Genomic DNA, 16319 nt, shown 5'->3' on the forward strand with positions numbered 1-16319 from the left:
CAATCTTGAGTCCCATCGAAGGCGTGGAAAGTGACTTGGTTACATTGTTCAATGGCGATTATACCCCGGATTCAGGTATTGTCAGCGTACAGTAACAATACAAGCCACGTGCTCCGTATCTAGCTGTTCAGGGCAGGTTCAATAGCCGACGGAGGACCGGCAGCGACTGACGGCAACGGCTGTATCCCTTTCGGGCAACAGGTGGGATGGCCCCCGCATGTGGGGGACAGGAATGAGCAACGCAGTTACACAGCAGGCTGATATTTATGGTCATGGAGCGTCATTAGGTTGCGATGGTGAAGTCTCATAAAGAATCTTTCCGAAATAAGCGGCTGCTGTCGTTTGACCATATTCCTCACGACCTTCGTCCAACCAGTCCTCATAGGTGCATTGACAACAAAGAATATATCGTCGCATCGATTCTACAGCATCTCCTCATCAACATAGATTTGCAAAAAAAACTGGAAACTTCAATCTACCCAATTCTCTTACATTAAACCAATACAATCGTCAGGATGTCAGCAACTGTTCCTTCATTATTTTCTTTGAGCGGAAAGACCGCCATTGTGACGGGCGGCACGAGGGGTATCGGTCAGGCTATGGCTATTGCCCTTGCTGAAGCTGGTGCGGATATTGTACTGATCCAGGTACGAGGACTAGACTTAACTTTGCTTTTAGCTCGGCCAAGGCTGCACTACATGTGGCAGGGAGTACTGATCGGTATCATGTAGAGAGACGAATCAAGCACACAAACCCGCGATGAAATTGTCAACCGAGTCGGTCGAAAAGCTTGGATTCATGTGGCAGAGTTGTCGAAACGAGAAGACGTCAAAAAAATCATTCCCACAGTCACAAGTCAAGGACTGAAGCCCCAGATTCTCCTCAACTGCGCTGGCATTCAAAGGAGACACCCTAGTGAGAAGTTCCCTGACGAGGATTGGGACGAGGTGTGTCAAGACCTTCCCCTGGTTTTTGATCCCTCAGAAGCTGATTGCGTCTACGAAATGCCTTAGGTTATTGAAGTAAACTTGACCTCTGTGTTTACACTATGCCGTGAATTTGGAGCCTACCTATTGGCTCGGGATGCGTCTGAATTTCCTTCCGGCCGCCGTGGTTCCATCATCAACGTCGCATCGCTTCTTTCCTTCCAGGGTGGCATCACCGTTCCGGCATATGCAGCCTCGAAGGGCGGCATTGCACAACTAACCAAGGCCCTGTCCAACGAGTGGGCCAGCAAGGGTATCAACGTGAACGCCATCGCCCCTGGGTACATTGACACGGACATGAACGTCGCCTTGATCAATGATGCCAATCGGAATGCTGGCATCATGGCCAGAATCCCAGCTGGCCGGTGGGGGAAGCCGGAAGATTTCAAGGGTGTTATTGTGTTCTTGGCGAGTCAAGCAAGCAACTATGTTTCAGGTGAAGTGGTCTGTGTTGACGGAGGTTGGATGGGCCGGTAAAGGGTGTCGCTAGCACATAGTACGTACTCTTCCTGAATGTCACTGTGTTAATAATAGATAACACATGGAAATACTCGGACTATCCTATCACTCCATAGTTAGCTCACTAAGAGCTCTGACTCGGGGAAGCTGGTCAGGTCACCTTTGCTCTAGCGTGTTATACCACACCCGGCCGGCTTTTGGCGATGGTCTTGAATAGATTTAGTGTCCCATAGCCGGTGTCTGGGCGCTTCGGAGAAGTTCCAAATGAAGATGCCTGGACTGGAGACTGTATCCATTGCAATTTAGCCGGGTCTGCGCCGTTGACTTGTCATATTGAAGCGGACCCCTTGTCTTGGAATCGAGACCGTCGACAAGAGACTGTCGAACTTGGCAACACTGCCCGTAGCTGGATTATCTGCATAGACACATGATCTCTAGTCTAATAGAAGGGGAAAGGGAATGACTCGAATGAGACATGCCATGAGGAATAGATTAAACTATTGCCTCTAGTGCGATACCCATGTCTCACGTGACTCCATCGGGAAAGACTCGGCTCTTTTGAGAGGTGCTTTCTTCTGGTAAGCAAGAGAAGTAGATATCTACTGCAGCCACTCGTGTTAAGTTGTTTCATCTCGAGGAGAAAAGAAGCTGAAGAGAATAGGCGAAGGGTTATCTTCCTGGTCCGAGCTCCTGTCAGCTTAGCTGTCCGAGAATATTACTGGTGGTGTCCCTACTCAGCCATTAGCCAACAGTCCAATATGAGCGGAGATTTCAATGTGGGCTCCGAGATATGAAACAGCTCTATGGCCACCCTATGACCAATCTGGTAATTATTATATGCTCTTGACTTGGCACATATCCACTCCATGTGGCCAATTCCAATTCAGCGAGTCTACTGGTGAATGACCAGTGCACAAGCTGTGAATTGCTGCTGAAGAGGGGCTGGGCGCGTCCAGCTCAGCGCCTCGCCTCCTACAGATTGATTGACTGATTGATCAATTGTATGGCCAGCGATGCGCTGTCGGTCGGCCATCCTCTGCAAGGGCGCTTCTTGTCCTCATCGTTATCGCCCATCAGCGACGTAAATCCCGGGTTTTCCGGATCAAAGGGAGCCCAAGTAACTCGGGAATCAGGGCAGACACGACGATTCGCCTGTTTCTCTCGAAAAATTGGCTTGGGTTGGATAGGAACTGCTTTCCCAAGACCACGCCATATTTGCCTTGATATGGGGCTCACCTATCCCTTTTAGTACTTGCGTTTCAGAATGACAGCTCTGGCTGCTTTCTTGCTTTGGTTTTCCTGACTTTTTTCTTCTTTTGCAGACTGCCTTGTGGATCTTCTTCTTGAGATCAGGGTAGCTTTTCCCCTCGAGTTCTTTTTTTTTTTTTTATCTTTCCCTCTTGTGTTTCCTGTTGAGTCAGGTCGTCTTCGTTTATTAGCATTCGATATTCACTGTTCCCGCTTCAGCTGGCTCTGATCGTCGCATCAGGAGGAGATCTGCAGTTCACTTCAACTCAATACCATTTCTATTCATTATCGAACCTCTTGGCAGGTTCTTTCTTCCCTCAGAGACACCCTTTTGGTTGAGACTTCTGTTGTCTCTTTTCGTTCCTTATTTGTCGATCACTACCTGTCTCAGACTCATCGCTTTGCATCTGCAAAACTGCAAAACAAGGGTCTGCAATCTGTTGTAGAATCGACGTCACCGATCGTTGAATATTTGATGACGCTGAGCGTCTTCTAAGCTCTGCTGAATACTACTGCGGACGATCATGCACTTGGGAGGTGAGTGTCACTGGAATCTCGAAGGCTGGCATGTCATCGATGTCTTTGACGGCATAGTCAGAGACCGTCATGTCTCTGATTCTGTGATGCTTGCCGCCTGTGAGACGTCGAGTTTAGATGTCATTGCTGGGGTGTTGACATTCTTTGGCTTTGTTAGGCACAATTGTCCTTGAGGATCTTCTTTGTCCGCTCTCCAGTTGAAACAATTGCTATTGTTCGAGCTGTGCCATTTTATCGCCAGAGCACAGTGCTTTACCCTGAGAAGAGCCAACCCAGGACGTCGTTCTTTTTAACCCCCCCAAGTATTCTTGTTCTTGTCGGTGCACTCGCTCGCTGGGTCTTTGTCGTTCGTCAGCTTCGATCGTCTAGATCATCATCATAGTCGGCCTGGTCTCCGCATTCCTATCGTTTCCCAGCCATCAGAAGCATTTACATCATTGGACCGCATTTTCACTGCGTAAAAGCTGCATTGCCTGCTCTCGGCTCTTCCTGGCTGAAGAGTCTTTTCACATCAACACTCTTTTTCTGTTTGACTTTATTTCAGCTCCTTGTCGCCGGACTACACGACCACCCTCGACTCCGGCTTATCCAGTCCTTCCCATGGATGACCTTCATCAACACATCACTCCCCGCGGTCATGGGATAAACACTACCTACGTTTACGAGTTCTCAAGAGGCCTTGGTGGGGTCAATGTTCCCAGAGATGTCATATTCACGCGCATCATCTACTGGTCTGTTATTATTGGAGCCCTGGTAGTCTTCTGCGGCCGGATTGCTCAGATCAGCCATGCCTATCTACGACATATTACCTCCTTGACGGCCAGTCAAAGACAGCAAACGTTCTGGAGTGTCGAAGACTCACGCTTGTGGGCAAATATCAAGAAGCACATTCTCTACGCACCTCTGGGTCACAAAAGGCACAACCGGGAAATCCAGCTGTCCTCGGCCCTCAATGTGGGTACCCTGCCTTCGAGGTTTCACTCGATCCTGATTCTGCTGTACGTGGCAAGTCAGGTGGCTTATTGCTGCTTTCTGGATTATGCTGTGAACGAGAAAGCGGCTCTCGTAGCCGAGCTTCGTGGCCGGTCGGGCACTCTGGCCGTCCTGAATATGGTGCCTCTGTTCCTCCTCGCGGGTCGCAACAATCCCCTGATCCCACTCTTGCACATCAGTTTCGATACGTACAACCTTTTGCATCGATGGCTGGGCCGTATCGTGGTTCTGGAGAGCGTGGCCCACACAGCGGCTTGGGCGGTCAATGCGTGCGATGAAGAAGACTTCTCTCGCATGCTGGTACGACTCACCGGTGACCCCTTCTTCACCTGGGGCCTGGTTGGAACCGTCGCGATGATCTTCCTGTGCCTCCATTCTCCCTCGCCGATCCGGCATGCTTTCTACGAGACTTTCCTGCATCTGCATCAGCTTGCCGCCTTCCTGGCCTTCCTCGGCGTCTATGTGCATCTGGACCTGGATAAGCTTCCCCAGATCCCCTGGGCCCAGGCCATTGGCGCTATCTGGCTGTTTGAACGATCAGCGCGGCTGTTCCGCTTGCTGTACCTCAACTTCTCACTCAAAAAGGGCACGACGAAACTGGTCGTCGAAGCGCTGCCCGGGGAGGCCTGCAAGGTGACCTTCCACCTGCCGAAGCATGTCCGCATCAACCCCGGCGGTCACGTCTTCGCCTACATCCCGAGCGTCTCCCTGTGGATGTCGCACCCCTTCTCAATCGCTTGGGTCGAACCGAACAGTTGCGTGACTCCTTCAGCCGCGCCCGACAACGTCATGAGCCCCATGACCCCGTCGCTCCTGGAAAAGCAGAACCCCCTGGACCTCGACGACTACATGAGGGGCACTCAACCCACCTCCGTCTCCCTCATCGTCGGCGCCCGCCAAGGCATGACCCGCAAGCTCTACAACAAAGCCCTCGCCGCCCCGCGGCAAACCCTCTACACCACAGGCTACATCGAAGGCCCTTACTCCTCCCACGCCTCCAACATGGGCAGCTACGGCACCGCCGTCCTCTTCTCCGCCGGCGCCGGCATCACACACCACATGCTCTTCGTGCGCGACCTCATCATCCGCGCCTCCGAGGGCCGCGTCGCAACCCAGCAGATCTACCTCATCTGGTCCGTCCGCAACACCGAACACCTCACCTGGGTCCGCGACTGGATGGACCAGATCCTCCGCCTCCCCGGCCGCCGCGAGATCCTCACCGTCAAACTCTTCGTCTCCAAACCCAAGAGCAGCCGGGAGATCGTCTCCCCCAGCGCCACGGTCCAGATGTTCCCGGGCCGCTGCCGCCCCGACGTCGTCTTGAACGAAGTCATCCCCAAACGCGTCGGCGCGACCATCGTCTCCGTGTGTGGGCCGGGCGCCTTTGCAGATGAAGTCCGCGCCGCGGCGCGGAATAACATCGGGAAGGGCGCGGTGGTCGATTTTGTCGAGGAGGCGTTCACATGGTAGATGTCCAGCTCCAGCTTCCAGCTTCCAGCTGCATGTTTTTTGAAGGCGTTGACGCGTAGATGTTCGATGCTCTCCTTGTATGGACTGTCAATTCGTTTCTTTTCTTCCATTTCTTTTCTCACTGTCCAAAGATCTCCTTTACCTTTTTTTACCTATCTATGTACATTAATTTCAGCTTCCTTGTGATTATTCTCTCATTTACTTTGTCCCGGGTTTGATACAAGCTTGTCTGGCGGTATCTTTGCGACCTGGAGCCATCTGATACGCAGTCAGCTTGTTTGTTTGCCTTGAAACAGAGACTCTTGAGGACATACCTACCTATCGATCTACATACGCCAATTTCAGAGCATACTTCAAAAATTTTTCTTATAAATTAGATGATTTGACTTTCTATCTATATACTGTGAGACAGTTATAAGTGTCTGCAGCAAACTAAAATTAAGAATCTGACAAGAAGAAGAGAGCATAGTCAAAGATCCGCAAAGGTATATCCAAAGAAGCAAAGGAGAGTAAAAGTGTATGTGCATGTGTCTAACCGAGTACACGCGAGCAAACCGTGACACGGCGTCTAAAGTCTAGAGAACAACATTTGTGCAAGAATTAGGAGGCACATATGCCATATGTCCGCAGAAATAGGGGGAAAAGAGCCAAATTAATATCCAAGAAGTTAGAAGGGAAGGAGGGCAGGGCTTTTTTTTTTTTTTTTATTTTCACGTCGAACCCTTGGATCTCTTGCCCTTGGGCACGCGAGCAAGCCAGTAAATGAAAACGGCGGCGAAGATGTTGAAGATGATGTAAGCCCACATGATACCAAAGTTACGCCAGGCGTCCTTGTACTGGCTGCTGACGCCGGCGAGGAAGGTATCTGTGCTGGAGATGGTGCAGAAGGCGCAGTCGCTGGTTGCGGATGGGTTCTCCAGATAGCCGCCCCTTGTGGACATGTAGTCGGCCATGTAATCCTTACAGGTCAAGTTGCTTGGCGGGTCGAAGTGCAGGAACTCGACAGCCTCGCAGACGGCGGTTGTGCCTGAGACGCCGGTCGACAGCATGGCCGATACAAGGTATGTGAACGGTGAGACGCGGTACATGAAGATCCAGAAGCCGGGCAGGGATTGAGGCGGGGCGAGGACACCGCAGAAAATCAGGCAGAGGGAGAAAAGGAGGTTGGCAAGGTTACCTCCGGTCTCGGCGAGTTCGATACCGGCGATCATCATGTGTGCAAAGGTGGAGGTGAAGAGAAGGAATGACCAGATAAGGAGGAACATGAGTGCTCCGCGCTCGTGGACGGCGTCTGTCGGTTCGGCGTTCCGGTACAGCCCAATCGGGTAGTACCAGCAGACGAAGATCAGGAAGGCCATGAGTGTATTCCATGGAAGCTCAACAATGATGTTGGCGGCCATGAATGCCTTCCAGGAGTAGGTCTTTGAAGGTCTTTCACGGACTTCATACAAAGACCGTTGAGTGCAGAAGTTGGGCATGATCTGTTGGACCAGGTTACCGAAGATAGTCATCAGCATGAAAATACTGAACATCTGGTTCTGGAGACCCTGGGCACTGTTCTGGGCGTTGAAGAAGGAGAATCCGATATATAGAGCGGTGAGGACGCAGAGTGCGGCCTTGGAGTAGATGTACACTGGCGTCCGCCAGTATTGCGAGAAGACACGAAGCAGACATTCCCACAACTGAACGGTGAAGGGGCAGCGAACTCATCGTAACTGCCAGGATCGGCCTTGGACGCGTCAATGGGCTTCTGCGAGAGGGTCGCTTTCAATTCATCAAGGTGCTCATGCACCGCTTTGCGCTCGGGGCTGTCCCGCCAGACAGCAGGCCAGTCGATGTCGCTATGCGAACCAGGAGCGGCACCAATCACTTCAAGCATCCATTCGGCAGGGTTTGCGTCGGCAGGAAGCTTAGGAGCGCCATTTCTCTCAAAGTAGCTGGCAAGAGTAGATGACTTCTCCCCGATGTCACCAAAGTAGACAGTCTTGCCTCCTTTGGCAAGAAATAGCAGGCGGTCGAATCGTTGGAACAGCATTGCCGATGGCTGGTGAATAGTACACAGAATAGCTTGGCCGTGCTTGGTAAGAGTGTCAATCAGATCGAGAATGGACCAAGAAGTTTGACTGTCGAGGCCAGACGTAGGTTCATCCAGGAAAAGGAGGAGTTGAGGCTTCGCTGCGAGTTCCACTCCGATTGTAAGACGTTTCCGTTGTTCGACATTGAGACCTGGTCCGTGTCAGCGGGTTTACAAAATCAGTAGACAGGATGGGAAAGGCACACACCTTCTCCAGGAACACCAACGACTGCATCCGCGTAGGATTCCATGCCAAGCAGCTTGATAACCTCCTCAACATAGTCAATTTTCTCCTGGCGGGGAACATGGGCGGGCTGGCGAAGCAAAGCACTGAAGCGTAGCGCTTCTCTGACAGTCGTGGTATGGAGATGAAGATCCTGTTGCTGGACATAGCCCGTCTTACGCTGGAAAGACTGATCGCGTGGGCGTCCATCAACCAACATTTCACCAGTAACGACACCCATGGTCACACGGGTCGCGAGCACATCCAAAAGTGTCGTCTTACCAGCACCGGAGACACCCTGGTTGACAAGATTAGCTATGAGCACTTTTTGGGGCCGCGCTTGTAGTGATGGTCAGAGCTACATACCATGAGAGCAGTACAAGTACCAGGCTTGACCCAGCCGTCGACGTGATCAAGAATACGCCGTGGTTCGCCCTTGATCTTGATATCGTAGCACACATCCTTCCATTGAAAGATTGCCTCCTGTCTCTGAATCGCCCCGGTAGCCTCTTTGCCACTGGCCTCGTCCGTCTTCGCAGCGGAAGACACCTCAGGGCTCTTCTCGACGTCATGGGAACCGGTGGGCTTTGCGTGGCCTCGCCGGAACAGTAGCACTTCACCCTTCGACTTCGATTCCGAAATGTACTCGGTGGCAGTCAAGTAGGTGAACATGAAGAAAAACATGAATGCAATCATGATACCCAGGTTCCTCCACTCGTGGCTCTTATAGTACTGGAAGCTCTGGTGGAGGTAGTCGTCGCCTTGGACGTAACGAGAGCCGGACACTGAGCCGACTGTCGAGCAGACCCGATAAGCCAAGGGCTGGCTGTCGTATGCGCCGCTTGACGGGACAAATGCAGAGTCTGGACACAGGAACTGCCGGTTGTGGAATTCGTTAACCATCAAACTCTCAAATCCGTACGCGATGGGATCGATATAGTTCATCCACCGCGACCAGCCGAGCATATTCCGGGTCGGAATCGTGAAGCCGGTATAAATGACAAGACCCAAAATGAGGATAGCGGCGGGCACCAGAGCCTGGGACAGGGTGCGGGACGTAGCAGCCATCGTACGGAAAAGCATGGACATGGTTAATGTGGTGACGAAAGAGAAGAGCAAGAAGACAAAAAAGGCGCCAGGTTCGCGGCGAAGATTTGTCATGAAGTAGAGTGTAAGGTTGAAGATGATGGCGTTGGTGATCTTATAAGGCATGTCACAGAGCATCGAGGCTATAGCTTCGGCGAAGGGGTGATACATTGCGTAGCGAGATTGTTTCTCAACAATGGGACGTTGCGCATATAATGTCAAAATCTGGAGACAATCAGCTTGTTGTGGTAACATCATATTAGCCAACTAGAACTCACCTCGAGGGCACTGGAGAAGGCGTTGAGCAGCACGGCGAAGAAGAGCAAAGCACCACGAGCGTAGAAACTGCTTGTGTCGTCCGGCAGGTTGTAGAAAACACTTCCAATGACCAAGGCCATAATGAAGTTACCAATCAACTGGGACATGGTCAAACTGGAATCACCCTTAAGACGTTGGAAGCCACGGATCATGCACAGCTCGATCTGCTGCCATACGGAAATGGTGTAGGGGGATTTGACTCGCCTGCGGAGAGTTTAGCACATGATACCTGAGTTGAGAACGCTTCTGAACTTACTGGTTCTTCGCCTGCATGGCTCTGCGAGACTCGATGAACTTGTTGAGCGACTCACCACCAATTGGGAACTCCCGGTCGTATTCTTCGATTTCTCTCATCAACTTGGCGTAAGCTTCACTGCTCTTCCAGGCTCTCGCGAATTCGTCAGGGGTCTGGGGACTTTGCCCTCAAACCCGGGCTTCACCACGCGCTCAGCAGGGCTGGTGAGAGAAGTCAAGAAATCAGCGGTTGTCTGACGTTCCGGACATTCAAATCCCATGTTGGTGAAGAATTCCTTGGCTTCGTCGGTGCGTCCAAAGTAAATCTGTCTTCCTTCGTACAACACAGTCACTTTGTCAAATACCTAGTAATCGAATTAGCGCTACAGCAGCGGACATGGGGGGTAGAGGTATGCTACTTACATCGTAAGCACTCTGGGAGGCTTGGTAAATAGCCACGGCAACGGTAGCGCCGGCGTACTTGGTCATCAGGTTCAAAGTCTTGCAGAATTCGAGCGCATTCGCACTGTCCAGACCACGGGTACTGTTATCCCAGCACTGCAGAGGGCTGCCACTGAGTGTTGCCTCAGCGATACTGACACGCTTACGCTCACCACCACTGACACCGCGGACGAAATCGTTGCCGACTCTGGTGTTCATGGTGTGTGTGAGGCCAAGCATGGCCATCACGACATCGCGCATGTGCACGGCATACTGCTCTCTGGAGACACCAGGCAGACGGTTTCGAGGAGCACGGGCAAGCGCGGCGAATTTCAAAGTGTCACCCACGGTCAGTTGCGGGAAATGCACATCCGTTTCGGCAGTGTAGATAGCCTCGCCGCGGAACTGCTTGCGCATCTGCTTGGACGAGATACCCTGATAGTTCAAGTGCGACTTCTCATCCATGTAGATACCGTTCATTTCGCCGGAGATGGTCTTGAGGAAAGTCGAGCATCCGCTTCCAGGACGGCCCAGAACGACCAGCATTTCGCCGCTCTTGACAACGCCATCGAAATCTCGCAGGATTTGGATCTTCTGCTTGTCGGTACCCATGACCCTGCGGACAAGGGTACCAACTTCCAAGACCGAGTTGAACACATCCTTCTGATAATCAGTCGGGCTACCATAACCATGGACACTGAGGTTTTTGAAAGCAACACCAGCCACACGCTTGGGATACCGTTCAGGATCCCGGGACGAAAGAGCGAGCAGATTCTTCATCCAGTTCCTGGCTTTGAAATTGGGACTGAGAGGATTCAGCGTCGAATCCTCTTTGGTTTCGAGAAATGGATTCTCGACATTGCCACTGGTTGAAAATCTGGTCGACTGACGGGTCAATCGGCGTGCCAGGCGGGTGACTTCTTCCACTGCGACATCCTCATCGCCGACTTCCTTTGACCGTTCCAGGACGGTTTCGTCGGTGCTGACACTGGCGGCATTGTTGTGGTGATTGGATTCGACCCTGGCAATTTCTCCTTCCTCCTCCTGAGCTCCGCGACCTGCTACGGTACGCTCTGGGTTCATGTTAGGATTTATCGTCCCTAGAAGAGACATGATGGCTGATTGGGCGAGACACTCAGTCTCGATTCGGGAGTGATTGCGTCACAATGGGCATAAAAATTTGAACACCACCACAGACGGGAACAGGGTATTAGAAGATGATAAAGGATGGAGGGGAGTAATATATAAAGATAGATAAGATGGAGAGATTGACAGAAAGATAGATGAGGGGCAAGATGGAGACACAGAGGTTAATAAACTAAAATAAGATGGACCTGTGGCTGTAAGTACCGAGTACCTAATGTAAGATCTGGAACGACGCCGTCACCATCATTAGATCGTATTTGAATACGCTTTTTCCTCCCCTGTAGGAGTCCGGGCTTCCAGAATAATGATGAACTAGTATTACTATAGCAAGTTTAAGGGACAGGTTTGCCCCCATTTTCTGGACTACCAGATCATCCAATCAGTGGCATGAGATCTTTTCTCTTCTCTTGGATGCGACGAATCGGGTCGTCTAGACAGGACGACTCCGGGCCCAGTACAAGGACGGGAACAACTGGGCGATTGTCTCCGTAAAATTCGAAAACATGTCCATATGAATGCGGCCGGGACCACGGATCTTGCAATAAGCGAACGGTAGCCTAATCGACCCTACGGAGTATCCGTCTAGCATTTGTGATTCGTTTCTGGGTCCCTGACTGCCTAACTCGATGTCTACCATTCTATCAATCAAACTGCGGCTGAGCCGTGGTGAGACGGGTTGTACTGGAGTTAACTTCGGAATTACCGTGAACTGATGCTCTAGATAGCAAGGTACTCTATACGTGGCAGTTATTCGGCTTGTTCTTCTGCCGATAAGGTATGTACACAAGTCTCCTAGGGGATGATTCATGATGAGTGAAATGATAGTGATGAATGCCAAGACATGACTTGGAAGCGCGCAATTTCCTGCGGAGAGACGCAAACAACATGTATTACAGCCACTAAGAATGTACGGAGTATGTTTTCAGATTGAATATTTATATCACAAAATCAAATACTTCACTGCACACTAAGATAGACCAGACCATAGAAGGTATATAGAACAGTTACACCGTACACAACATGACAGCAACTTCCTACTTGAGTATGACACCTGGGAATTGCTAACCCTCCGAATGTGACAACAACGTGGCCAAAATCTCCGCTATCAAAAAAGGAAATGCTGCCCAGAAAGGGGCATTGTACATTGTAGACAACCAAGTGGGGCGGGATCCTACTGATCCGAAGCCCGGCCTGGCCGTTACGATTCTTTTCGTTTCGGATCTGGTCACCTCCGAGCTGATTTTGCATTACTGCATAATTTCAATTAAGTCAGCTATGAATGAATAAAAGTCGTGCTGATCATCGGAGATAAAGTTCGATATCTCCTGCGACACTGAATTATTATCGTCTCGGGAGTTGAGTTCTGATCGACTATGATTGATCATTAGTCGGATCCTCATGCGCAGTCACCTGGAGACTCCCTATTCCGCGACGTGTCTGTGATCACCGCGAAGGAAATCCTGTATATCTCGGAGTCGGAGTGGTCCGTCCTACGAGATCATGTCCAATGAAATCATCTATACGGAGTCTTCAAAGCATAGACTGCCAGGATGACCCTGCCATGTCTGCATACCCAAGGTTGGTAGGTCTAAATAATACCTCAGACTTACGTGGTTGGTCTTCTCCGGGCGGTGCCGCAGTCTGTAAAGGCTACATAAATAGAGTTACCTACGAATCATAAACCTAAATCCATGTCGCACAGCTCGTCGATATTCTTGAGATGATCATAGTCGGGATCGCTCAGTGTGGCGTTGTGGCGACATTAGGTAGCAGTAGCCCTTACAGCCTACAGGGTTACTTCGATGCAATTGGAACAGACGATCTTAGATACATCTGTCATGTGTCATCTATGACGCCCGCGTCGATCGGTATCACGCTGGCGCTCGGGATGGCGTTCGTGCAGGGTTCCGTGCGCCTTGGATACGAGATGCAACTATGCGGAGGAGCAACGAGCATACCGTCGTCCAACTACGAAGGCTTTGGCTTACTCGGTTTATGTCGTAATGGTGTCAATTCAATTTATGCTCAGGTGCAACGTGCCGTGACTCGCATGGTAGAGTTTGACCTTTGGCACTGGATAGAAAATGTATGACGCAAGGCTTAAGATATCAGAATGTCATGCCCAAGGACAATGTAGATAGATATGAATATCGGTGTATCATCATAGAACCATTACGACACCCGCTAGGGGTAATGCGCCTGTCTACCATAATGTCATTATCAACCCCATGTACATCAACAGTAGACCTCCAATGTGCCTAGGATACTTCCTGCTCTTCCTCGTCGCTGTCATCAATTGGTTCCACAAGGAGATTCCCACCGCGACCGATCTTGTCCCGAATCGATCCACCAGCTTCGACTTCATACACCGTCCGCGGCATAGGCGAGACGAGTCGGAAATCGTATTGATGTTCGAACCCGGCGGGCTTTTCCACCCCGGAAGGCTTCCCCTGTGCATCTTGCAGAACTTCGTAGCACTCGACAAAAGCGTAGAGCTCTTCAATGTCGGCCTCGGGAGCGAATTTTCGAATGACACGTTCGCCTGAAGGCAGCCGGATACTGATGCGGATGGCGTCCTTGACCTCGGGCCCAGGCTCGTCCTGAATAGACGCCGCGCGCCATCTCTTCCATTGCGCAATGTCGTGGAGACGTTTCTCCTCAGCCGCTTGCCGCTCGGCCGCCTCTTGCTCCGCCCGCTGCCGAGCTGCTTCAGCTTCCCGTCTCTGTCTAGCGCGCTCGCGGTCGATAGCCAGCGATCGCTCGTAGGCCGAATCCTGCTGCTCCCGAATTGTGCGTGAAGCCTGTTGCTCCGCTCGTGAGGCCCGGATCCTTTCAAGAGCTTCTTTATTCTGTGAAATTGCTGCTCGGAGCTTCTCCACAAACTCTGATGGCGATGTTGTTCCAGAAATCCTACACACGACAGACATGGCAGTTGAAGACACATTGGGCGTGTGAACAATAACAGCCGCAAAAGGAAACTTCGTGCACCGGAGAGAGTTCGAGACTTGATATGCCTCAGAGTCTTGGACATTGCCTCCCCAGACAATCACTTCATTCTGAGGGTCTTTGATGAACTCAACGACTTCCCGCGAGAGTAGTGTGTCTCGGACCCAGGCGTTTGTATCATCATGTTCGGAAGAAAGGAGAACCACTAGGAGGAACTTCAAGTCCCGATGGGCTTTTTCCAGCGCCATATTGTAACCATTTTCCAGGAATCCCACAGCATTAGACCCGTATTCCTCCTCAAACTCCCGGATGAACCTGGCGGCTGTATCCTGAGGTCCAAGAGGCCGACGTCCATAGTTATGGCCTCGGGCACCCTGCAGAGCTGGGTTGGCAGTGGTATTAAGTATGCGAGGCAGGAACGGAAATAAGCTGCTGAAGAGGCGGAACGAGGTGCATAGTAATCGATATATGATGTTGAACGGAGTAAATAATAGCGCCAGTAAGAAAGGCGGTCGGTAAACTGAGTGGTCCTCGGACTGAGTCACAATCCGAGGAGCAGGTTCTGAAGCTCGAGCGGCCGGGGAGAATTGCGCGTTCAGGTCATCGCTCATGAGATTTCGGGTTTCACGGGTAGGCCGGGGCGGAGGCGGATTGTTCAAAGCAGCGCGAGCTTCCTCGACGGGATCGGGTCCTTCCCCATCAAAGAACTTGGAGATTGCAATCTTTGCAGGGGTTGATCAGCACCGTTCTTCATTTTCCAATGCCTCGACGCTTAGGACGTACCTGGACGTTCCATTGTGATCGGCGTAATAAAGGAATAGCTTCAGATGGTTCTTGGCTTGTCACGGCGATATAGGTCTCGAGAGCAGACTTTTCGCTGTCAGATAGCTGCGAGATATCCAGCCCTGAGGAGGACATAGTTAATGAGAGTCGTGATCCATACAATGACGAAGTAATATGAATGTTCTCCAGGGAAGTAGTGGCAGTTGTATGCTATGACGGGGTTTCAAATGGCGGGCGACGGCTATGTTGCATAAACTCTCAAAGTTATCGAGCAATCGGCCTCTGGCAAAATAAGTAGATTGAAACCCAAGATTCGATATCGGTAACTAAGAAACAGCACAGTTGAAAGGAAACTCTTTTTACGCAAGTGGTGGCTAGCTGTCCTCTTTGAAGCTCCATCATCGCCGGGTCCGGGAACTTGGCGCCGGAGACGCGCGCTTCAGGCGGTTGTTGGCCCATGCACCGCCATTACGAGAGGCCGACTTGTCGAGTACTAATCAAGTCTCCCCTCTCCCCGCGGGCGCTCTCTCCCTCCAAGTTACCTTAAACGGCCTGTGCCTTTTACGCGGCCATCCAGGGTGCGACATTGTCTCGATGCCTATCGTCTTTGCATAGTGGGCCATTGCCTAGTATTGCTCGGTTGTATAGTCTCCGATCTGTTGGGGTGGAGAATTCCGCACCGGCAGCGTGCCCTCTGCTTCTCACGAACGTGCTTTGGCGTAATCTCCCTCGACGTTCAAGGAGATTCATCGCGATCGAATATTTCTACCGGAGCATAGAGGAATGCGGTCTCCTCTCGATATATTCTATTGTCCAATTTTTTCATGTTATGATTCAATGGAGATCCCTTTGCGCTGATCCCCGCCAATTTGGATAAAGACATACCATGGCTTCTGCAGGGAAGCCTGCTTTGGACGATTCCCGACGCGGGACGGGGTCGCCTAAGATAAAGGCGAGAGGTCAGTTTTGGCTCGAGAAGGACCTCTGAACAGAGGGTCTCGTACATGGGAGGCCTCGTGGACGTGACAATGGCCAGGTGTTAACTATGCGACGCGAAATTGCTGACATCATATCTCCTCTCATTCTAGAAAATGCAAAAGACACTCTTTGTCGCAATATCACCATATACGGTCGTTGTCGGTATGAAGATAAAGGTGCTGCGCTTGCCCCTCGTCCATTTGCGCGTTCATAGAAACCATGAGCTTCATCTAACCTGGGCGTATCTTCGTGAAGGTTGCGCTTTCAACCATGATCCCCATAAGCTCAATTCGTCATATCAGTCGGACAGGTTGGGATCCCTTACATCAAACCCTCGCTGGCCCTCCTCTTCTGATAAGAGGATCAAATCCACATTTGTAGACTGAGCGATAGCTTA

At 51.2% G+C, this 16319-nt stretch overlaps 5 protein-coding genes across 5 annotated transcripts; 3 read left to right on the plus strand and 2 right to left on the minus strand.

Moving 5' to 3' along the window:
* The first annotated feature begins 323 nt into the window (after nucleotides 1-323).
* On the plus strand, nucleotides 324-1503 carry P174DRAFT_441162 (putative 2-deoxy-D-gluconate 3-dehydrogenase). Its single transcript, XM_024827242.1, has 3 exons — nucleotides 324-647; nucleotides 732-947; nucleotides 1014-1503. The coding sequence occupies exons 1-3, from the start codon at nucleotides 516-518 to the stop codon at nucleotides 1461-1463; spliced, it is 798 nt and encodes a 265-aa protein (XP_024682487.1). The 5' UTR covers nucleotides 324-515; the 3' UTR covers nucleotides 1464-1503.
* A 2327-nt stretch (nucleotides 1504-3830) lies between these two features.
* Nucleotides 3831-5693, plus strand: P174DRAFT_388845 (ferric reductase family protein; the record flags this gene model as incomplete). The annotated part of the gene is made up of 1 exon (XM_024823424.1): nucleotides 3831-5693. One exon carries the CDS (start codon nucleotides 3831-3833, stop codon nucleotides 5691-5693), a length of 1863 nt encoding a protein of 620 aa, XP_024682488.1.
* Nucleotides 5694-6403: 710 nt separating this feature from the next.
* P174DRAFT_512147 (pleiotropic drug resistance family ABC transporter) lies at nucleotides 6404-11558 on the minus strand (the record flags this gene model as incomplete). The annotated part of the gene is made up of 8 exons (XM_024831855.1): nucleotides 10052-11558; nucleotides 9835-9993; nucleotides 9651-9802; nucleotides 9355-9598; nucleotides 8357-9301; nucleotides 7976-8288; nucleotides 7374-7919; nucleotides 6404-7326 (listed from the first exon to the last, which is right to left on the minus strand). Exons 1-8 carry the CDS (start codon nucleotides 11180-11182, stop codon nucleotides 6404-6406), a joined length of 4413 nt encoding a protein of 1470 aa, XP_024682489.1. The 5' UTR covers nucleotides 11183-11558.
* Nucleotides 11559-13195: 1637 nt separating this feature from the next.
* P174DRAFT_388847 (clathrin-mediated endocytosis regulator UBX3) lies at nucleotides 13196-15219 on the minus strand. The gene is made up of 2 exons (XM_024823425.1): nucleotides 14945-15219; nucleotides 13196-14883 (listed from the first exon to the last, which is right to left on the minus strand). The coding sequence occupies exons 1-2, from the start codon at nucleotides 15077-15079 to the stop codon at nucleotides 13474-13476; spliced, it is 1545 nt and encodes a 514-aa protein (XP_024682490.1). The 5' UTR covers nucleotides 15080-15219; the 3' UTR covers nucleotides 13196-13473.
* An 816-nt stretch (nucleotides 15220-16035) lies between these two features.
* Nucleotides 16036-16277, plus strand: P174DRAFT_441165 (uncharacterized protein; the record flags this gene model as incomplete). The annotated part of the gene is made up of 1 exon (XM_024827243.1): nucleotides 16036-16277. A coding segment is annotated over one exon (242 nt), but the record flags the coding sequence as incomplete, so codon positions are not given.
* Nucleotides 16278-16319: the final 42 nt, after the last annotated feature.

Source organism: Aspergillus novofumigatus (assembly GCF_002847465.1).
Source record: "Aspergillus novofumigatus IBT 16806 chromosome Unknown P174scaffold_4, whole genome shotgun sequence".
NCBI classification, from domain to species: domain Eukaryota; kingdom Fungi; phylum Ascomycota; class Eurotiomycetes; order Eurotiales; family Aspergillaceae; genus Aspergillus; species Aspergillus novofumigatus.